The sequence below is a fragment of the Candoia aspera genome, chromosome 16 (assembly GCF_035149785.1).
Source record: "Candoia aspera isolate rCanAsp1 chromosome 16, rCanAsp1.hap2, whole genome shotgun sequence".
Lineage (NCBI taxonomy): Eukaryota > Metazoa > Chordata > Lepidosauria > Squamata > Boidae > Candoia > Candoia aspera.
This window is the reverse complement of record NC_086168.1, coordinates 8,513,799-8,536,789: the sequence shown is the minus strand read 5'-3', so window position 1 is coordinate 8,536,789 and position 22,991 is coordinate 8,513,799. Positions and strand designations below refer to the sequence as shown.

General features: G+C 43.6%; 1 protein-coding gene across 1 annotated transcript in view; it reads left to right on the top strand.

Annotated features, from left to right (window-relative positions):
- The first annotated feature begins 1,659 nt into the window (after positions 1-1,659).
- Positions 1,660-22,991, top strand: part of WHRN (whirlin) — a 47,612-nt gene continuing 26,280 nt past the window's right edge. Inside the window, exons 1-3 of the mRNA XM_063316025.1 lie at positions 1,660-2,260; positions 2,330-2,580; positions 19,155-19,370. Coding sequence (XP_063172095.1) covers positions 1,747-2,260; positions 2,330-2,580; positions 19,155-19,370 — 981 coding nt within the window. The 5' untranslated portion in view covers positions 1,660-1,746. The remainder of the gene's footprint in view (positions 2,261-2,329; positions 2,581-19,154; positions 19,371-22,991) is intronic.

Sequence of the window (22,991 nt, the reverse complement as noted above, 5' to 3'; positions counted from 1 at the left end):
GCATGCACAAAGTGCTTTCTCTTTATTGCAAGAACAAAGAGGAGGAGGACCTTGGCCCTAAGGCAGGTGCTGTTCACAGGCAATTTTACTAATCACCCTACCAGTCCCGCATTTTTAATGGCGCAGGAGCCCTGTTGGGCATTAGCGGGACACTGCCAGCTTAGTCACCTGGGTTGCTGCTGAATAGGCAGGAATTCAATTGGTGCTGCTGTCTGGCGAGAAATGTGGAAACCTTTATGTCACATATTGCTTCACTTTCTAAGTGCCTTTTCTAAAGGTCTTGGGGGTGGGGAGAGTTGCAAGGAAGTTATTCCAGAAAAATCTGCCATGCAAGCCACCGGGATCGCTTCCTGGAAGGAAGATATCCAAACAGACCAACTGTGAGGGAGGAGGGCAGAGGAGAGCTTTACCTGTTGCATTTCCAACTTGGGGTGCATTTTTAAAAGCTTCGGGTATAGGCTGTGGTGTGCGGAGAGGAGAAGGGAGAAAGAGAGAAGAGATACAGAGATGAACATCTGTTTGGCACACACACACACCCAAATCTGGGTCATTTCCTCCTTGGTAGGAATTCAGACGGTGCAGCCATTGCAATCACGGTGGAGGGACATCTTTGCTTCGATGGTTCCCGCAAGACGTCTTTTCCAAGCCTGAAGCTATCCTTCCTAAAAAAACAGGCCCATCCAGAGATTCTTCTCAGCAAGGAGGAAATCCGTGTGGTTGTTCTTTCTTAGCGTGGATCTGAGATAAAGCTTCCCCCGTTGGATTTCAGCCATGCGTCTTGGCAAGGATCTGGGGCGTAAGGAGGGCACCTGGGGCGGGGGGCGGGGGGCAGTGGAACAGGACGGACCAGGGAGGGAGGGGGAAGTAGGGACAGGAAAGCGCATCCTGGTCGCAGGTAGCCCTGGCCGGGGCTGGCTGGGCTGGATCGCGCTCAGCACCTCCACCTTGGCTGAGCCCGGACTGTATCAGCCCGTCTCTTGGCAACCGGGAGGCGCGTCACTTCCTGAGCAGGTTTCTGCCAAGAGGTTGGTCCCGCCAGCCTGGCAGCTCCGGAGGGTGAAGGGGCGCTCAACAGTTGAAGAAAGTCCTGGCTGGCGTGCTCGAAGAAGCCGGGTCTGCAGAAAGAGAGGCTGTTTGGGCAAGCTAAGGCAGGGCATCCGTTATTGTTGTTGCTGTTGTCGTTTAGAAAGAGCAAGGGGGGACCGCGGGGAAACCGTGCACCTTTGCAAAATACTACGACCCTCGATGTGGTTATTGTTCTTGGGGCGAAGCGGAGTTGTGCCAATCGGGAGGCGCCAAGGAGTTCCGGAGCCGGCAGATGCCAGCGCTCCGCCGAAGGCAGGGAGGCGAGCTGGCCGCGGCAGACTCGGCCACGGAATCGGTCCTCCGCGCCTCCCTGAGCCATCCCCAGCTCTGAACTCTCTCTCTCTCTTCCTCCTTTTTTTTTTCCTCGCCTTGCAAAGGGCAGGCCAAGACTTTCGCCGCCGCAGGGGAAGCTGCGCCGGCCAGGAGGCAGATCGCCTACGCCTTCCCGGAGCGCGCCTGCCCCCCGGGTCTCCTTTCCCTTCTCCTGCGCCCGGCATTCCCCGATGGCTCCTCCGCCCTCCGGCTCGCCCTTCCAGGTAAGAGGGTCGAGGAGAAGGGAGCCCTCAAAGTGAATCCCAAGCTCGCCGCGCTGCCCCGTCGTCTTCCAATGTCCTGCTTCCCGGTGGCCGCCCAGGATCCGTCTCTTTCGGGAAGGAGGCGATGAGCGCAGATCTGGACCGCCTGTCAGTGGCTTCCTGCACCTCCAGCGCCTCTTCCTCGCCTTTCAACTCCTTCGACGGCGGTGGCAAGGGGGCTGCGGGACAGCCCGGGTCCAAGACAGGGGCCCCCGGGGCCGGAATCCGGCTGCTGTCGGTCAACGTGCGGAAGCTGCACGGGGCGCTCAACCTGCTGCTGACCGAAGCTGAGCGCGAGCAATTCATCCACTGCCTCAACGTCTATCACTGCCGGCGGAATGTCTACGACTTAGTGCAGACGCTGAAAGTCCTGCTGGACAGTCCGGAGAAGAGGCAGCTGCTGCCCATGCTGCGCCTCGTCATTCCCCGCTCGGATCAGCTCCTCTTCGACCAGTACACCTCGGAGGGGCTTTACTTAAAAGCGGACTTCTTGCCCCCCGCTGGGGCAAGGTACGATGGCGCCGGCTCCTCCAGAGTCCGGCCTCCGCCCGGCGCCGCCGCCGCCGCCGCCCGCTTTCCCCCTCCTACCCCGGCTGCCCGTTTCTGGCCTCCCTCCTTGGCCTACGGAAAGCTTCGGCAAGAATTCAGCACTTCGCTGGACGGGACAGCTCCCTCGGACTCGGCGTCCCGCTTGGAGGACCTGCGGGGAGAGGTCAGGCAGGTGACCCTGAAGAGACAAAAAGCCCAGGAGGGCTTGGGCTTCAGCATCCGAGGGGGCTCCGAGCACGGGGTTGGCATCTACGTCTCCCTGGTGGAGCCTGGCTCCTTGGCAGAGAAAGAGGGCCTGCGGGTGGGAGACCAGATCCTGAAGGTCAATGACAAGCCACTGGACAAGGTGACTCATGCTGAAGCTGTCAAGGTGAGGAGGGTGCAAGCCCAAAGCTGCCCACATCAACCCCCACCTGTCAAAATACATGCCGTTTCAAAGGGTGGCAATTTTTTATTGACTTTGGTTCTAAGTATTTTTCCCTGGTGGAAGTACCCTCTTAACTGGACCAGAAGGTAGAGAGAATGTAGTGGTCAAGATGTAGGAGCAGCTTTGGCCAATATGCAAGATATATTCCCTTCCAGGTCCCAGAATGCCCCAGAATGGAGGTGATGTCCAACCCGTATGGAATGCACCAAGTCTCCCAAGGTTTCTCCAACCAAGTGTCCACCAATGAGTTAGATTTCAGTTGACATCTCTAAGCATCGACTAGGAATTTTAGGAATTAATCCTATCCAGAGGCTGGCTTGGGTGGGAGAATTCAGCGCTTGAGTTATTACAAACTTGGCTGAAAGGTCTCTTTCCCCAGAGAGATACTGAAGCTAACCTAAGGACCAGCAGGGCTTGGCTTAAAAAAATCATATACTTTCAATTGTATACTGAATAGGCAGCCACTAACACTTACATTCCAGATAACAATTTCTGCTGTTTTCCCCTTTCCTTGTGGTGAGATCTGTTCTCTCAGATCTGTGATGCAATAGAGCATTGATTAAATGGGAAGAAAACCTCACATCTGTGCTACCTTGAGTTTCTTGGATGCTGGAATGTAAATTCGAGCAGGTAATGTTTGCAGCTTTTTTAAGGCACTCCCTAAAGGTTTGATGTTTCTATCAGAGGTGGCTCAGGAATCAATCTAAAATCCTGTTGGTCAGTGATATGGGTGAAACTCAGGCTGTTAGTGCCAAATGAGAAAAGTACAGCTAATTTAAATCTAATCTTTTATTATTATTCTTATTTTTAAAAAGCTGGCAAGCTTAGATTTTTGGGAAGATGGGAAGAGCTGAAAAAGTTGATTGAAGATGTAGGAAGAATCCAAATGCAAACCCGAAGGGCTGTCTCTGGTTGAGCAGACTGGACAAGAAGTTCATCACTGAAGCATAGTGAAGAGATCTGCTTGGTAGATGCTAGCTGTCTAGCTCTTGAGCAGATATTGCTTTTCGTGGTCCCTACAATGGTGTCCTTGCACAATCTCTTATATTACAGTATGAGATGTCAGAATTTGGTGGCAAAGTCTGTGGTCTCATCAATATTGGTCCAAAAGAAAGAACAGTGAGTTGTATCTCCAAAAGAAAAACAGAACCAAACTAGTTGTGGGGAAAAGAGGAGGAGGAAGGAGTATTAGGTATGTTTGCTGTCTTGAGTTATTTATGAAAATAATAAAGGCAGGATAGAAAATACTGTAAATAAATAAATAAATAAATAAATAAATAAATTATTATTTGGTAAGCCATAGGATTTCAAATGGTAGTCCAAGGGTTCTGGAATGGGTAAAAATGAACAAAACTTTTTTTTTTTTTTAATGAAAATCCCTACACATAAAAAATTAGCATGTCAAGTCATACCTACAAGACATAAATGTATGCAGGAACATTACATTGCATAGATCTCACCTACATAGCCATGATAGCAGTCTGAAGTGGTAGGTCATATAATTGTGTGCTAGCTGGGATTTGGCAGAAAGATGGTTGGGGTGTGTGTTCCCTCTCATCACATCCACAGTCTGGATCCAACTCAAAGAACTATCAGAGTTTGCAGAAACCCAGAAGTCCGGCTCCCACTTCTGTTATGCTATCAATGTTTTCGTGTTGTTTTTCCAACCATGAATGCATAGACTCTAGTTCCCATCAACTTCAGCCAATACAGCTGTCAGTGTCTGATATGTCCAGGTTAAAAGAGGCTGCTTTAATGCCTGAGCCCCTTAGGAAGTTTAGCAATTGATTGGAAATGGAGGATTTAAATCATAGACGGTTGTACATTCCTGTAGAATGTTATGTGATTGCTTTTAAAGATGAGCCTCCAGGAGAAAATGCTTGCAAAGATTCTGCTTTAAGCAGCATTTTATATCTCAAATGGACAGAGCATTAATAAAAAGTCACCTGGTTAGGGGAGATGCAGAAAACCTATTTTTGTACAGAAGTGCTCCAGACTGAGACAACTGCATTGTTCGGAAGAAGACAGGAGGCAACTTTATTCCTTGATATTCACCAAAACTTAATCAGGGAATAAGGCTGTCTGTACAAAAAAAAAAAAAAAAAAAATCCTAATTGACTGAACCAGTGAACTTGCAATGCATAGATGTCCAACATCTTGCCACTCTGTTAAGACCGTTTCACACATTACGTGCAACTTAGATTTGCCAACCAAGAAAGCTGCATAGCCAGTCTTCACTTCTGAAGTTCACAGTTGTGTTCCAGCAAATATTTGCTGACACTTATTAGGATTTGCATTTTGCATATTACCGGTGATTGTAAACATGTATTCAAAGTTACACGTTACAATGAAAAGTGTGCACTTGAAACATCTTTTTATAAAGGCCGTGTTAATCCAGCACCCTTGATATGGCAAGCAAATTAATCTTTTTCTGGGTTCTCAGATACACGGAACCCATTGGGTCTGGATTCATGCAACATTACAAGAAAAACTCCGAAGTTAATACTACCCAAGCAAGTGTCTTGTGCACATGCATCTTCTAAGTCTCACCCTCTTAAGCTTGTTGCATAAACACAGCCTTAGTTTGGCCTATCTAAGAAGTAAGTAAGAAGCTATCAGCTGCCATAACAAACTGTTAGCAGGGGCAATACATAGGAATATGTATTGTGGGTTTTTTTCCTTTTTTTGTCCCATCCTTTGGGTCTTCGTTGTTTCCCTCAAGTTGGGAGGTGCCTTTTAGGGAATCCACAGATAACTTTCTGAGATATGTAATATTATGGAGCTGCTACATCAGAGAATTTAATTACAATCGCAGAGCTCATATGAGATTGAAAAAAACGATGTATTTTTGGAGATATGAGCACATGATGAAGTGAAATGACAAAACCAGATGGTTTGGGTTGAAGACTGTTCTATAGAGATGGTCTGTCCACTAAGCAAATAATATTCCCCTAATCCACAGCCCTCTGTTTTGGACTGAAGCTCCTCTCATCCCCAACAGCATGTTTTTTTTCCCCACTTCTACGAATTCACTTTAGCCTTCTCATCCATCTAGGGAGGCAGCCTGGTGTGCAGAGGGGCAGACCTAGATTAAAGATTATTAGATTTATTTAGTTATTTTTCTGAAAAGGAGCAATCAAGGGACGTGTTCACCCATTACAACTAGCTGGGTGAGGCACATGCATGGGTAGGTGTGTGAGAGAGGTAGTATGGTATGTTGTGCAGCATCAGTTTTGGTGGGTCTGTCAAATGCAAAAATGTTCTTCTTACTCAAAAGAATGCAGAGCCCTCCAGTTCTACATCAGGTCCCTAGCATGGTAGAGAGGAAGCATTTATCTCTGCATGCCGCCGTGGCTGTGATCAAGATTGGGAGGGAGGAAGGAAAGAAAGGAAAATTTCTATATTGAAAGGAATCGGGATACAAGTCGGTTGGCCTAACTTTATCATACTGTTCCAGTGTAACTGGTTGCTCAAGCAAATTGTTTTAGAACTTGTCAAGCAACAAGTGCAAGTCCTTGCTTGGTAAGTTGTGCAGAAATGATAGAAGTATTAATTCTGGGCAGGGAAAGCAATTTTTGTTATCTGAAGAGGCAGGAGAGGATTTTAATAGAAATAACCAGCATTTTGTAGCTCTACTGGTATTAAAATATCCTTCCATACTAGCAAGATACAAGAAGAAATGGTGGATTGCCACGTGTGATGGAAAGGTGGAGGACTGAGTTCTCGGGATAATCTTGAGTAATTTGGTTTAACATTTCTGTGCCCAACTTTGCTTGGTGCTAACCTAGCAATAATTACATTTGCTTTTTCTCTGTGTGTGGTGTTTGCCAATTAGCATTTATGTAAAATACTTGGCAGGCCTAATCGGTATATTGCTGAGCATATGCTCCCGCATCGAACTCTTGCTAAGTAATTAAATCAGCTTGAGGGCTATTTTTTTTTTTTTTTAATCATTATTAAAATTTCCCCAACCCTTTGTTCAAATTTCTGTGGCATCTGAAACCTTTCTGTGATAGAACAAGGATTTTGGACAGATAGGTCTCCCTCATCAAAACTTTCTTGGTCATGTTACTTGATGGGAAGTAAAGATCTTTGAAACAAGTTCAGTTCCTGGTGATTTAAGAAGCATGCCCTTGCAGTTTTCCTGGCAGTATGAAATTGGTTTGTCATTGTTTTATTTTTTCCAGAATGTTCTCTTTTTTCTTGCTTCTCAGCTTGGCCTACAGACATAGATTTTTTGGGTGGTCTCCCATCCAAGTATTAATCAGGTCCATATCTGGTGTACAAGATCAAAAGACTGTTTAAAATTGCCACTTAATGTAGCTGGGGCCCATCTCACTTTCAGGGTTGCAAATATTTCCTCCCTTCCCCTCTTCCTCCTTTCTTCCCTCCCTCCCTCCCTTCCTTCCCTTTACTGTCAATTAGTTGAACTGAATAAGATTATGTGATCAAACCATATTGGTTGTTAGAGAACCTTCTTTCTTCTCCCATCTTTTTAAAATATGATTTTCTGTAGAGAACCCTGATGGTTTATTTTTGAAGACAAGAAAACTGAGTAAAATAATTGCAGAGTGTGTCTGTCTGTCTGTCTGTCTATGAGAAAGAGAGATTATTAGAGCATTCTACAGCTCTCAGGGAAAGAAACAAATGTGAATGTTAGAATATGCTTTCCAACTCAGAATTTGTCCTTGAAAAAAAACCATGGGTTAGGGGGTCTCCTCAGTCTTAATCTAATTTCTGCCCAGACTTGTTAAAACAATGGCATTATAATTTCTAAAACATGGAGAGCATCTTCGGAGGGGGAGATAGAATACCATAAGGGGTTATAAAATTATATAGAGCATAGAAAGAAGGTTTTCTTGCTGTTATAACTGCAGAACATGAGGAGATGTTCAACAGAAGGCTTGGAAGAGAGCCAAGGGTATCTTTCTTCAGATAGAATGGTCTGGTTGAAGGCCATTCCGTCCAGCCTCTACTCTGTAGTTGGGTTCACATGTTTCAGTGAGCCTTCACTTGGTTTGTTGGGTCTGGTATTTTGTGTGAACCAGCCTTTCTAGTTTTTTAACCATGGTTTGTAGCTCACCATGTTGAACCAACTCAGGCAATGGTGGGTTATTTGAGAAAACACAGTTAAGCACCCAGCCCCATTTACTGGCTCTTGATATTCCAATTAAAAAAGAAAATGATCTCATGAGGCTAAAGGCTGTCCTACTGTGGGCTGGATGGATGATAGATCAGATCTGCTAGTTATTCTATTCTTAAACAAGGAGAAATTATCTCTTGTACACCAAACAATTGAATGAGCTCAGTTCTAGCTCCTTATAAATCAGATTTATTGATGCCAATGTTGAGCTAATTCTGCTTCTGCAATGTGTTCCTTTGGAAGGTCCTTTCTCTAATTTCCTTTTTCATCAGACAAGGCTGAAATAAGATTTTCCTCTCTCACCAAGGCAGTGGCAAAAGCAAACAAGCACAGGTGATGCATCATTACGGTGGTTGGGATGAAGAGACGTCTCATATTTCCAGCATTGCATTTATTCTGCCGCTTAAAAAATTGACATTGTCCTCAAGAAGAGCTGGATTTATTAGGGCTAATTATGCAAATTCACCACATCCATATCAAGAGGATGAATTTGCATGCTCAGTTCAGCTTCTGTCTTCATGAAGACACTGTGCTCTTAAATGTGAGCTTTGATCAGTGTGGGGTCTTGGTGGTCTTCCTGCCCTGACTTCCAAATCTCTGAAATTTCAACAAGCATTGCAACATACTTGAAGGCAGCCTTTGCAGGTTGGAAAGATCAAATATAGCTTTAAAAAGAATACTGATAGAATACTATCAGTACCAGATTCTGCACTTTGTGCATTGCAGTTGCGTAATTATTTGCAGGGTGTATATTTTCAAGAGGGCATTTTTAGTAGGTGCTTCTATCTATCTATCTATCTATCTATCTATCTATCTATCTATCTATCTATCTATCTTTCTATCTTTCTATCTATTCTAGTCTCCATGTTTAGGTGACAGGCCCTCCCCACTTTGGAATAAACTTCCCTCATCCCATTGGGTAGTCATTAGCTAAAGTCTTCCAGCATAAACCTTTATCTGTACAACTGCACTGTTGCAAATGAGAATAGAATGGTCACCTCATGCAAGATCTTTGCTGCACAAGGTTAAACAAATCACATATGGCCTCAGTGAGGAACCATATGTGGTTTGCTTAACTTTGGTTTCCTTGGCCTTGTTTTTCAAGGAGCTAGATGCTCTAAAAATAAGATCCAGTGTTTAAACCTGAAGCTTTGCCAGAACAGGCCGGTTGGGGGCTCGCAGAGGTGGCTTTTCTAGAAGATATATAGACAGTTTCAAAAATCTTTCTTCCCTAGTCAGTTTTTTTAAAAAGATGCTCCAGAAGTGGACAAACATGTTTGCTAAATCAGACCCAAGAGAAATACAGTCCAAGAATTATTATCCTACAGACTCCATCTGCTATGTTTTCCCTCTCTGATACTTTCCCAACTCTGGTTGGTTGCAGGGCTCTGCAAAATCATCACATTTGTTCTGTGATCCCTGATTTGCTGGGCTATCTACATGACTACATCAAAGAACCAGTGTCAGGAATTATATTGCTGAGGAGGAGGGAAGCAATGATGCAGCGACAAGGTGGATCAAGGACACTGACCCAAACCATGTTTTCCCCAAATTTAAGTGGCCCAGAGAACCATTCAGCCTTTCCTTTGAGATGATGAGGATGATGATGATGATGATGATCAGAATAGAATTGGCCTGGCATTTGGTACCACTTCATTTAGAACTAATGTATATGGGGTGGGGGGAAAGAAGACTTTGTTAAGACCATAAATCAACTTCAAACTGGGAAGAATTGTCCTTCCACAAGAGGTTTGTTTTACGTTATGAGGATCTAAGAAACTTCCAGTCAAAAGAGTTAGAATCAAGCACCCCATCGTATCATTGTTCTTCAACTCCAACTTCTTAAAAATACCAATGAGGCTGAGAATAGAATAAAAGATAGGATGCATCTGCGGCAAATATTTTTGCAGGACCTTAAAGACCATAAATGTTTATTGTGTTTTTATAAGCTTTTGTTGGCTGGCACTCTTTCCATCAGATCCACAAAGTTTTCATCAATAATGGCTGAAAAATCTATATATCATACTTAGGTACAGAAAAGAACAACTCTGATCAGGAAACCTCACTAATCCTGTATGTGGCTTGCTTGCTTTGAATTTACTGGCATGTGTGAAACCAGCCATGGCTTATTGGCTAAATATGAGCCAGACCATTATAGATTATTCAACAAACTGTCATTCAAACCAGCCATGCCTCTAGATGATGTGTGGACCCAACAAAACGTAGGATAGATAAAACAGGAATATTCCATCCCGGTTAAAGAAGTTTGCTTTGTTTGTTCCTTTTTTTATTTAAATTTCTTAACCATTAACAGAATAATGGAGTATATAGAGAAGATGATTTTTACTGTGCATCCTTTAAACGAATACGCAACAAAGGCATAGTGTTGTCTCCTACCCAGGTCCAGATTCCTAGATAAACTAATTGAAGAAGGATATATGCATTTTGCTTCTCTGTACAGTCAATTAATGATAAACTAGCCCCGTGAGAAAACTTGGGCTGGCTTTCTTTCTTTTGGAATACTTAAAGAGGAAAAGGCACCTTCAAAGGGGGAGAAATATCCCAGCCAAATCTCCCAGGGTCTCAAGGGTGATTTAGATAAGGAGAGGGTTATCTTGGATGAATCTCCAGGGTAAGATGGGGGAACCTTTTTTCATTGAAAAAAAAATCTACAGGTTGGATTGAGACATCATGCTAAGCCACCATTAGGCTGTGTTTGGCTTTGACTTGGTCAACATCAGTAACAAGGTGTGCTTTTCTCACTCACCAACCATGTATTCTAGCACATGGCAAAATTTGTTGCTCCGAAGCATTACACTCTTATTTCACACTCACAGAACTCGATGATTTCCACTTAAATATTCTGAATGCCTGTTTAACTGCTCTCCAATCAATATGGTGAATGCATCTTTTAATGGAAGTGGCCAAAACAGTTATTAAAAAGGGAGGCTGTGCCAGTCATTCATTCTGACAGGGGGTGGATAAACATCTTGAGGTTACCATTCCTAAGTCTTTTAAAAACTTTCCAGACTGCTTAGCTTTCCATCAGCTATATATATATATATATATATGTATGTATGTATGTATGTATGTATATATGTGTGTGTGTGTGTGTGTGTGTATGTATGTGTGTGTGTATGTATGTATGTATGTGTGTGTGTGTGTATGTATGTATGTATGTGTATATATATATATATATATATATATATATATATATATATATATATATATATATATATTGGTGTTACGGCTCACTCATTCGTTCTCTCTTTAAGTGCCATTTGCTTGGACTCACTTCAACGATCTTCCTTCTGCAAAGAAAGTTGGTTAGAGATAGACTTTTTTTATTTCTTGACTGTACTTTTTTTCCTTACTGTTGTTTCTCTTTGTATTTAGCTCTGGGAGGAAAGAAATTCTATTGATTTGCCTTTTTGCTCATTGTTAAATTCTTGAGTAAAGACATTTTACTTCTCAAGAGTGGAAACATGGTGTTGAGAGAACCTCCATAGCATCAGTGCAAAAGAGGTGGGAAAGCATAGATTATCCATACAGTAATATGTACTGCTCGCGCCTTTTCTGGGCAATCAGCATAATTCCTTTTTGCATTTCTGCTGTATTGTATTTCCAAGTTTCCAAACTGAATTCACTTCACTTCCCTTTTCTTTCTCTATGTTCACTTCTTTTAAAATCTTGGAGGGTATATTCTTTCAGAAATGGACCTTCCTTCCTTCCTTCCTTCCTTCCTTCCTTCCTTCCTTCCTTCCTTCCTTCCTTCCTTCCTTCCCTGACACTATCCTGTAGAAAGACATAAGCAATATAACCAGTAATGAGCAAAGATTCCAGACCTGATTCTTGACTCAAAAATTATGAAGTCCCACAGAAAAAAAATATCTACTGAGCCTCTTAGCACTGGAAGAATTGAGCTCAGTCACTAGGTTCTTCCTTTTGTGCTAATTGATGGTTACCTAACCATGGATTATTGAACAACCACAGTTGGCCAGACATTGTACAGCCCAAAAGCCATTACCAGGGCTCACCACCATTATGTCTGGCTTTATTCCCCACACCCTAAGCCCACGTGTTGGCTTAGCCGGTTTTCCAACCCTACCTAATGATGCTGTGAATTAGATCTGGAACTTTCTATGAGTGAGGTCTCTGCTCCCTGACCAAGCTAAGTTGTTAATCATTTTTAACCACCCTAAGAATGACACCTCAGGGCATGTATTCAAAGAAATGGATTTCAGAGCTGATCTCCCAAATGTGCTCTGCGTGGGACTACCCTTGAAACGCACCCAGCAGTTGCAACTGGAGCAGAATGTAACTGCTAGGCACTTAACCACTGAAGGATCTAAGGGATCATATGATGCCTGCATTGAAAAATCTGTTACTCTTTGCCCGTAGCTTACCAGGCGCAACTGAAGGTGTTGGTATTGACCTTTAAAGCCTGAAACTGTTTCAGACTTGACTCTCCAAGGGACTTGCCTCTCTTATTGTGAAACTGCCTAGTTGTTAAGATCAGCAGAAGAGGTCTTCTGAATTTGCCCTTGTTGCTGGAGGTTCACCCATAGAAAACGGCCTTCTCCTGCCTTTTCCCCAAGCCACGAAATGCCCCCTTCGGCAGCTGCATTGGACCCTGTCTCTCAGTGCCTGTAAAAGTGCAGCTTCTTTGCTGGTGATTTTAGTATTGATTCTTAATTTTAGTCTCTCTGGCAAACCCCTTCCATTTTGTCTTTGTTTTAAATGCTGCTGGCTGCCTTGAGCACTCCTCAAAGCAGAAAGGCATGGCATCAATCAAATCAGATCAATCCATCAGTAGTACGGAAGGCGTATGACTGATAAGGGAGCGGGGTCCTTGAAGAATATGACCACTTGAAGTATGTGGTGTAAACATTTCATATATAATAGTGGCCAAGGAATCCAAGGAATGATCCTCAGGATAAATCTTCCGTAAAGGAAGACTTGAGTGGAGCCAGATCGCTCTCCTTTTGTTGACAGAGGTTAGGCTCTCTTAATCCCTTCAATATCAGTCACAAGATCTGGTCTTCTTCCCCAAGAATGCCAGTGTTTTGCAAATTGCTAAAAGGGGGTGACCCAGAGAGAGATTGTGGGGAAGCCAATTACATCTAGAAAAATACAAGATAAACAGTATTGGAGAAGAGACCTGCCTGTCTAATTAACCCGGCTGGATTTTTTTACGTCTTTTGCTGCAGCTCCAAGTGAGGAGTTTTTGGCACCATGGGCCCATTCCTTGGAGCTATTTTGCTGTTATTTTTGTCTTCTTCTTCTCAAGGCACATTTGTTCAGCAATGTTCTTTTGGAACATTCATCTCACGGGCTGGTTCCGCCAAGTCGACATCTCTCTCTTTTCAAAATCAAATCTCCCTGAAATTATTGTAATGCTTCCTTGGCTGAGGGATGGGGTGACCTTTTGAGAAATCCACCAGCCATTATCAGCCTATGGGAAGAAAGGTTCCAGGCCAATGTTATTGGTGATCCTGCTGACTTTCAGTGGGTCCAGAGATGGAGGAACCATCTCACAAGTCAAGTCCTGCAGTATTTCACCTCAAGTAACAAATTCCACCTAGGAGAAACAGAAAATATTGTGATTTACATTTAGGAAGACAACCTGGATGAGCTAGCATCCAGGTCCCTGTTTCTGGTTCTCCCTCTCTCTGCTTGAGATTTCTTATTTGATCCTCCTGTCTGTTCACCCATCCTCTCTTCCCTATTTGTCTTTTAATAACTTAATTGTAGAAGGTCAGGAGGCATGTGCCTGAGAAACAAATGAGAGAGGCCATGCCTTCAAATTGACCTTCATGTTAGGAAGAAGGAAAGGATTAATTCCTCTTCCTCCCCGATCTATGTTGGAAGCTAATGGTGCAGCATCGTGCTGGCTTAATTAGCGATTCAATGTGCTATTCCCTCCTCTTGCAAAGCCTGCAAAAGCCTCATTACCACAATTCTCACTCCCAACGATGCTCCATAAAAGAATGATGTTTGCCTTGGCAGCATCCTGACCTGGCACTGCTTGGGGCTGCACTGCTGAGCCGGCCCACGTCTGCCCAAATGGCTGAAAAGCCAACTGCACTTTTTGTTATGGGATGTGGGAATGGCCTTGGGAGACAGGGGGAAAGAGACGCAGCCAGGGCAGTGGTTGGATACGGAATAGCTGAGCCTGCAGAAGGAATAGAGGTAGGGCTCAGAAGGGATCCTCCCTAGTTTCTTGGCCTGTAAAGGCTATGGGGGAGAGATGTACTTTCAGACTTGCAAGAGTCATCGGTGCCCTCTGAACTTGGTGCTTTGCTTGCAGACATTTCATTACCTGACTAGGTAACACCGTCATGCTAGTGGCTCCCCAGCTGAACCCTGAGCGACAGATGTTCTCTCCTGTTGAGACTTGCACAATTCTGCTAATGTAACCTTACCCTAAAGATAGAGCTAGTACTTCTGGCTGTGCTTCTCGGCTGGACTACCTCATCAGGCTGACCGTTTTGGAAAGCGGAAACCGTGTTGCAAAGTGGGCAGGGGTCCTAACAACATGCAGCACCAGAAAGTGTGTGGCATCAGTCCAGGGCATCAGCCAGCCAGCTGTGGGCTCCTTCAAGAGAATCTATTCTATCCCCTTTTGCTACAGCATTGAGCTCTCCAATCTGCCTTTTTTTTTTCTTTCACAATAGCACTCTGAACTAAGGAACAAGCTTTCTTGACTAGTATTAGGAGTCTAGGTGGCTGGCAGAAGGAGCTGAGAAAACTGCCAGAGAGATAAATGTCAGAGAACTATAATTACAAGCTGCACTCATTACCAGTTGGCTTCTTGATGCAAGGCAAGGTGCTGATGCTCATCCGTGAAATGTTTCATGGTTGGGGCCTGGATATTAATTGGACCACTTCTCTCCAATGATCTCCACCTGTCCCATAATATCTGTCAGGGTCAGCATCCTCCAGACCCCACCAAGAAAACTGACATTTTATGGGACCCAGAAGGTGTGTCTTCCTTGTTGCCACACTCCTCTTGAGGCTTGTATGGCCCTGATCCGGCTGTCCTTTAGGAAAGCTTTAAAAACTTGGCTCTGCCAGCAGGATCTTGGCCAGAATTATTTATAAATTCACCAGATTGTTAAGGAATTTTAAGGTTTTTTTTTTTTTTTTTAATTTCCCTGGCATGGGCTATTACTTTCATCCTTAGGTTGCTGGGTTTTTTTTATGATGAGTTGTAATCCTTCTTGTACGCTGCCGTGAGCTGTTTGCGATTGGGCAACCTCACAAATGGAAAAAGTAAGTAAAATAAAGGAGAAAAAAAAAAGCCTAGGAAGCAGGAGTGATTTGGACACTGAGCTTGAAGAAATAACACCATTGCAATAGTCCTGGCCTTATACAAGAGAATAAATAAAATTATCAGCTTTCCTGGACCAGAAGTGGTGGAAAGCAATTTTGGTTCTCACCAGCCAGCATTCCAGGGCTGGCAGTGGTTGATGGGAGCTGCATTTTGGTACATCCAGCAGAGTGATTTCAGCTGCCCTGCTGTCCTCACAAACTCTGCATGTATCTACAACATAAGGCTGAACAAGCTAGCTGCTAAGATGCTTTATGGTGTTCATCCTTCTTTCCCCAACCAGCACTTGGTGGGTTTGTCGGTGGAACCAATTAGATGTTTTCTGTTTCCTCCTTAGAAATGTGGGTGTGAAGATGGGAAGGAGATTATTATTCATCACACAACTGAAATCAATGTCAGGCCACAGGGAAGCTTCACAGAGTTCTCTTGTTCATTGGACTAAACTGCTGGTTTTGTTAAGAGTGCAGGTTGACACCAAGGCTGGTTCTACAGCGGTGGGAACAGAAAAGATGGTGCTCAACCTCCTGGAAAACATTCTGTGCTTCATGGGTATGGGATTATTTGCAGTTTGCCGAGAGCAAAAGGAATATTAGTGGGGTGGAAAGATCCTAAGGCCCAAGAAGGTGGAGATCTGAAGAGCCCAAGGCAAAAAAAAAAAAAGAACAAGAACAAGAACGTGGGTCAGTTCTGAAACCTGGAATGGGAAATGAAAGAGGTGACCTGAACAGTAGGTCTGCAGAAGAAACAAGATGTGAATTACTAGGCATCTATTATATTGAATTGGTGCTAAGCTAAAAATACTCTATAAATGAAACCTTGGTGGATCAGGACCAAGACTCATACAAACCAGCGTCCTGTTTCTCAAACTGGTCAACCAGATGTCCCTGGAGAGCCCCTGAATGCACAGCATCCTTCTGCTCAAGTTTCCCTCTAATTCTTCTGAGACAAGGTGGTTTTGATGCCAAAGGATATATGCAGCCAGCATGGCTATAATATGTCCATTGAAGCACTGCCATAGGCTTTCTGGTCCCAACATTTCGGTTTGAAAGAAGAGGATTCCCACAAGGCTTCCATGAAGTGCAGTGTCATTGCAGGGGCCTTCCAAGGAGTGTTGTATCATTTCAGCTCCTCGCCAATTCCGTGCCTGTAGCCTAGCCCAATTATCGCCTTCAGATTCCGGTAGAGAATTAGAGGCCGGTGCTGATCGTTCGTTCATTCATTCATTCATTCATTCATACATACATACATACATACATATATTGCTTTATTGTAAACAGCCCCCAGCTTGCCCTGTTCTACAAGCAGTCTGCACAACCTTCTAATTACATGTTGAAACATGGATAGTACTCAATGCCCATGAAAAGAGCAAAACGTTAGCAATTTTCTCTCTGCCTTACAGTGACCGGTGACTGCACCAGGTCAGATTGGTCCGCTGTTGTGCTTAACACCGACCGGCGGAGATGCTTTTTGACATCTGCAGGAAGGGTGGCTGATATCACAGCACTTGATTCTGGCAAATAAAGTGATGCATCACTGATCCCTTTAATAAAGCCTCCAACCGTTTGCTGTCAGCCTGTTTCTGACTTGGCAGGCTTAAAAGCAAGCAGAGAGGGGAAAGGAGGGGCAATTTCCCAAAGTGTGTCTTTTTAAATAATGCCCTGCATCTGATCCTTTTCCTTCTGTATGTCTACCTGACCTTTTTTTTTTTAAAGGCCATTTGCTTACACTGTGGCCAAGTTAACACATAATTAAAAGAATGCCCAGGGAAGAAATCAATGGGCTAATGAAATCCATCTGGCTGCTAGCCTTTTTGATTTATCTTGCTCAGTTGCTCAGCCAGGTGATGAGAATTTCCTAGCAAGATGGATGACAAAGAAGTTTTGGGTACAGGAAGGGCCTGCAGGCTGGTAGGATTCCTGAATGAGGTAAAGCTGTGAAATCAGATTCCTGCTGGGAGAAAAATCAGGGGAATGTTGCAGTCAATAGGACCAAAGCAGAGGTGTGGTTGAGTTTTTAAACAATTTAATGGAAAGGACCTTCCATGTGTACTCAATTTTTCCTCCAACAGGCTCAAGACGGTTTTTTCTTTAAATTTTTATCCCGCCTTTATTATTTTTTATAAATAACTCAAGGTGGTGAACATCCCTAATACTCCTTCCTCCTCCTATTTTCCCCACAACAACAACCCTGTGAGGTGAGTTGGGCTGAGAGAGAGGGACCAGCCCAAGGTCACCCAGCAGGCTTTCATGCCTAAGGCAGGACTAGAACTCTCCTACTGTGCCTGATTGGCTCTTGGGCTGAGAGAGAGGGACTGGCCCAAGGTCACCCAGCCTGCTTTTGTGCTCAAGGCGGGACTAGAATTCACAGTCTCCTGGTTTCTAGCCTGGTGCCTTAACCACTAGACCAAACTGGCTCTCTTTTATAGTTCCCTAAATCTTGTGATCTATTAGAGTTAGAAAAAGAGAGAAGACTAATGTCATCTAACAGGCTCAGTGGTTGAGTACAAATCTGAACCCGAGACTCAGTTTTATTCCAATGGTCCAGCCAAAAAACAGAGGCCGTTTGCCATTCTTCTGGTCTCCAGTCTTCTGGTCTCATTTTCAACCAACAGGAGCAATAGGAGTTATACAAACGTATGGAAGATGCCAGCTTATTTATCCCTGCTCAAGTGAAGGTTCATCTCTGACTCCTAAGCAGTTATCTTTGGCCCACCTAGAATCTAAAGGCTCTCAGACCTGACATCCACCATATTTTAGAGCGGTGTTTCTCACCCTTAGCCATTTCAAGATGTGTGGACTTCAGCTCCCAGAAATCTTTCTCAAGTTGAGCTCAACCAATGGGGATATTTTTGGTGAGAGAATTCTGGGAGGTGAAGTCCACACATCTTCAAATGGCCAAGGCTGAGAAACATTGCTTTAGATACTCAAGCAGAGAGAAATCTAAATTTACAGTATTTGCCATAAAACTTTAAGACCATTGAATTTACAGCCAATTAGATTAAAAAATGGGCTTTAAATTAACCAGGTGGGACATAAATTGCTTATTATAAATCTAAGCACTGTTGGGGTCCCTTCTCTAATTTATATATTATCTTCAATTATATTAACTTTTTAAGGACAACACTTTGGCTGCACTTTTGCTGTTCATGCATTTTGCAGTTCTGAACAGCCTGGCACTTTCTGTATTGCAGATGAAGCAATTTTTCTTCACATCCCCCCCTTTTTTTTTCCTGCTGGTAAATCGGATTGTTATCTTGAAAATAATGGTATTGTATGTTGTTGAATGAAACTTTTAGAGCCAGCAGTTCCCAACCAAATAAGAAACAGGAGAGGGAAAATAATGATGCTGCATTAAAAAAAAAATCAGTTGAGTTTTTGGATTATCAGTTCTTGTTCCGATGAAAGACAACTTGCTCCTGAAATGCCTTTCAAAGGAGAAGAAATGTCTTGGGGATTTCTATCTATTCAGTCTCAGCCAGGGAATGCATTAGATTGTACCAGACTTGCACTCCCAAGTCCCTGGTTTCTCCCATCTTCCAAAACGCATTATACAGGTCCTAATTCCACAGATGCTTTTCTGATTGGAAAGTGTGGGCAACCAGGGAAGCTGCCGAGTGATGGGCAGGGATGTCATGAAAACCCCAGTAGGACCATTTTCTCCTGCCTCCACGTCCACTCAAAAACATCAGCAAGTGGAATTCAGGTGAAATTCCTAAGTGCCCTGGGAATAAGGGGGGAAATCTGATTTTGACAAGGAAAAAGGGAACTTTTGAGAAAGGGCATGGCCGATTTCAGTGCAGCATTAGAAAGGAGACATTACAGGACTTCATCACCAAAATGCTCCTTTCAGGATCCACCACAAATGCCCCGGGGTTGCAAACAAGGCAGGTTTTTTTGAGATTCGCACTTCCTTAATGCTGGCTGCAAAATCCTTGGTGCTGAGAATGTTGTTGCTTCTTAATTAAATGGCCTCTTTTCTCATGGCTACTCTCACCCTCTGGTATAAACTTCCTTTTTTACTCACCACCCCCCCCCCCCCCAGGCACTCAAGGGGTCCAAAAAGCTGAACCTGGTTGTCCATTTGGCGGGTCGTATCCCAGGCGGCTACCGAACCAACCACATCTACACCTGGGTGGACCCCCAAGGCCGGAGTGTCTCTCCCCCAGTAGGTCTGGTTCAGCATCAGAGCAGCTCTCTGTGCAAGCCGAGTGAGAAAAGAAGTCACCTCCAACTTCTGCAGGAAGGGGATGAGAAAAAGGTGAGTCCCAGAAGCATCATTTCCTCACTGCAGTTCCTGTATTTAGCATATGGATGATTAAGGATGTGTGAAATCCATCAAAAGCCAACTCATACTTGCCAACTGATTCAGAAAATCCATTTGATTGAGACTTCTGGATCAATCTGGAAAATAGACTCATTTGTTTGTGCACAAGGGGCTGCTGAACCTTCAGATTTGGGGGGGGGGGTTGGAATCTTCCCAAATTGATGCTGAGGTGTCCAGTTGTATTGGGCAGTTGAAATGGATTTGGATCAGAAATTGAATGTTCCAATTTTCCAGAGGAAATGTTCACTCAGCAGATCAGGCCACTTGAGGTCTGAAGCACCTCCATATTCTGCCTAATGTTTGGGCTATCAAATGAGACCGTGATGCAGGAGAAGGAGGATGTTCATTGATCTGGATTTGGTGGGACCACAAGACCCCACACTCCAACCTGGCTGGTCAACGGTGAGGAAGGGGGGAAGCTGTGTTTCAACAACATCAGGAAAGCTGGAGACCCCGTGCCTGTTTTGGGGAGGCTTGGAAAGAGCTAGGAAGTTAGTTGGGCTGTGTTCCTTTAGATGCCATCTTCTCCTGCTGGCCTTCTAAGTGGAAATAAAACAGCCTTGAACCCAGGACTTCTTTTTGAAATAATTAGCTGTTTCCCTTCAGTTTCGGAGAGGGAAAAAGGGTTGGTTTTTGAACCCCAGCTATAATTTAAATGGCAGGAAGCTTTGCAGCATTGCTCTATCCTGTGTTTCTCTAGCTGTGAAAAAAGGAAGTATGGTTCCAGCGTGAAAACTCCTGTACAGAAATAGCTTGTCTTGCCTTACCCTGAGGGCGGGGGTGACATCTTTGACCAATTGCATCTAGTTGGTGTGGGGGAGCATTTTATCTCTCTCTTTCTCTCTCTCTGGAAGGGCACAAGGACAGAATCTTTACTGGTTCATTTTAAGAGCCTTGGCCAATTTGAATAGACTCCTGACCAAGACCTCAATTGCACCTGAGAAGGTTGGTCATCAGTGACGTCAAAGTTCCTTTTCTGTCCTTTAGCTTAAAATACAAAAAACATCCAAGTGACAGCTCTCATTCCCAGAATTAGAAACGGACATTGCAATCTTCTGGGTTAAAAATGTCAGGTTTATTCTTAGCCAGGAAAATTACAAAACTTTTTTTTTTTAGAACCAAGTCTTTTTCTCTCTCTTTTCCCCTCAATCTCTAAAAAAATAACATTGCAGATGTTTCCCTAAGTATTTGCTGTGATTCTTCACTTCTAACACCACAACTAGGTGCCATAAAAAGCCAAGGGAGCATGGAACCTTTGGGGCCAAAAATCACATGTCAAAATCAAATCTTTATTTCAACCACAGACCAGCAGAAGGCAACATCAGTCAAAGGTTGCCTGTAAATCTTGAGAGCTGTGCCGGAGAGCCCATCTAGGTAGACAAATGGGAAATTGGAGGTAGCCCAACAGAAGGTGGCCACCATGTCCAGAATAAAACCCACAGTTTTCTTAACATTTTGTTCATTTTTAACATTGGATTTGCCTCCCAACTATCCACCCACACATCCTTTCCCACCTTATCTCTTTTTAAAGCATCAAATTTAATCTTAATGTATGCACTGGCTGAGTTCATTCTACCTGTTTAACCAGATCATTTCCCAAGCTAAAGACTACATGTGGACAACCTGCTAAGCTTGGTTGGAGTTTCATGGCTTGATATGTTGTGGAATTCCAGCAGGTCTGATTAGTTTATGATTCAATTGCTTTAGAAAATCAGAACATGGACTAATATCAGAACCAGGCTAATGATGTTATGCAAACACAGTCAGAATAATTTGAGAAGGAGGAGGAGGACGAAGTTCTTGTGGTATTCTTGCAACAAGATGGAAGAGGTTTGCCACACTTCTTTTCTGGGATTTTTTTTTTTTTTAGTTCCCAGTTTAGCCTGTACCCCTGGAATTTCCTGGATGTTTTGCTCTAGATATTAGGCAGGTCTGACCCTGTTTAGTTCTCCAAGGTCAGTCAAGGATGTAAAACAGGAGCCAAGCTGCCAAAGTCATTCCAAAAAGATAGACTCAACCCAGTGTTTTAAATTAATCGGTATCCCCAATTTTTCTGTCCACATATAAGCAGGTAACTTTGCACCTGACTGATGATTTTTTAAAAATATAAACCACCTCAAGCCTTTGGAGCGAGGTGGTTTATAGGTCTTACCTATAAATAAACATCAGAGCCTTTTCTTAATGTTTGGGATGCTGAACACAAATCCCTTTGTGAAAAGACATTGCCTTTCCAGTGGAGCTTTGATAACACTCTAATCACTTCCCTTTTTTCCATTTCAGAGCATCCAGGATTATTATATACATATTTTGTGCTGTGAAAGCAAACATTTATTGATTTGTTTGCTTAAGGTGGATCAGGATATTCTGAGTAAACATTTCATAAATGTCTGTAAGAATTCTCCTTCCATTGTATTCTCATTGCCCATCCAAGGACAGCAATGTTTTTTTCCGATTCCACTTGGCCAAACAGGCTCTAAGGCTGAGCTCCCAAGTGCATTGTGAACAATCAGCCTTGAAATGTTTATTGAAGCTAAAATTCTTCAAGCACATTTATCAATCAGTGATAGAGAGCGATTAAAAAAAAAGTTTTCCCTTCTGTTTAAAGCCAGGAATGATGATGTTATAAATAGATAAGAGGTCCTAAGGATGTGCAACCACCCAGGTCAGCATCTGTCTCTAATAGCTGTTAGTCTTAGTAACAATGAGTAGGTGTGTAGAAACAAATCTGAATGCTCAGCCAGGGATCTCCCTAAAGAGAGGGCAAGCTGTACATGTGAATGGAGGGATGAACCCCCATTGAATAGGGCTGTGTAAAAATTCAGTTTGAAACAGGTGCCTTTGAATCCAGTCAATAATTCAGTTCACATTACCAGTCCTCAGGCCACAAAGGAGAGAGCTGTAACTTCACCAGGGAAGGGCACAGAAAACCAGCTCCATTTGCAAGCATAAAATAAAGGCTATTTGCATAATTATGCAAAGCTAAATGCATATATCCCATCAGCATTCAGATCAGGGAAGAAACCGATTAGAAATGGGGAAAGTTGCCTTTTTTTCCCCCTTCATTGCTGAGACTCAGCGAGCCTTTAACGGCAAGAAAGCGTGCATTTGTTGAGTTCCAAACCAAAGATTGTGCTCTTTTGTGTGTGCATAAATGTGTGTGCATGTGAAAGAGAGAGAGAGAGACTTGAAAGCACCAGCAGGAGCATGACTCAGCAAGAGAATTGGAACATGTTTGCAAACAAATATGTGCCAGGAATTGATGCCACTTTTCCTGTTGTCCTTTTAGGGGAAGGAGAGCGCACCTTATGGATCACCTTCCCCACAATTATTGTCGCCTTTCATTCTTGCTTTCTCTCCCCCCTTCTGTCCTTGTGCCAAGCCTAAAACCATTCCTGGCTTCTGATTTTGGTTTGTGCATGTCGTCCTGCTTCAGTCTCTCAACTCAGCGCTAAGCAGTTCTGACTTTTTTTTCAGCATGAGACTCTCGTACAAATACATCTCCACTCCCCACAAAAGGGTTTGGACAGCAGCTGTCAGATCCATGAAATGTTCTCT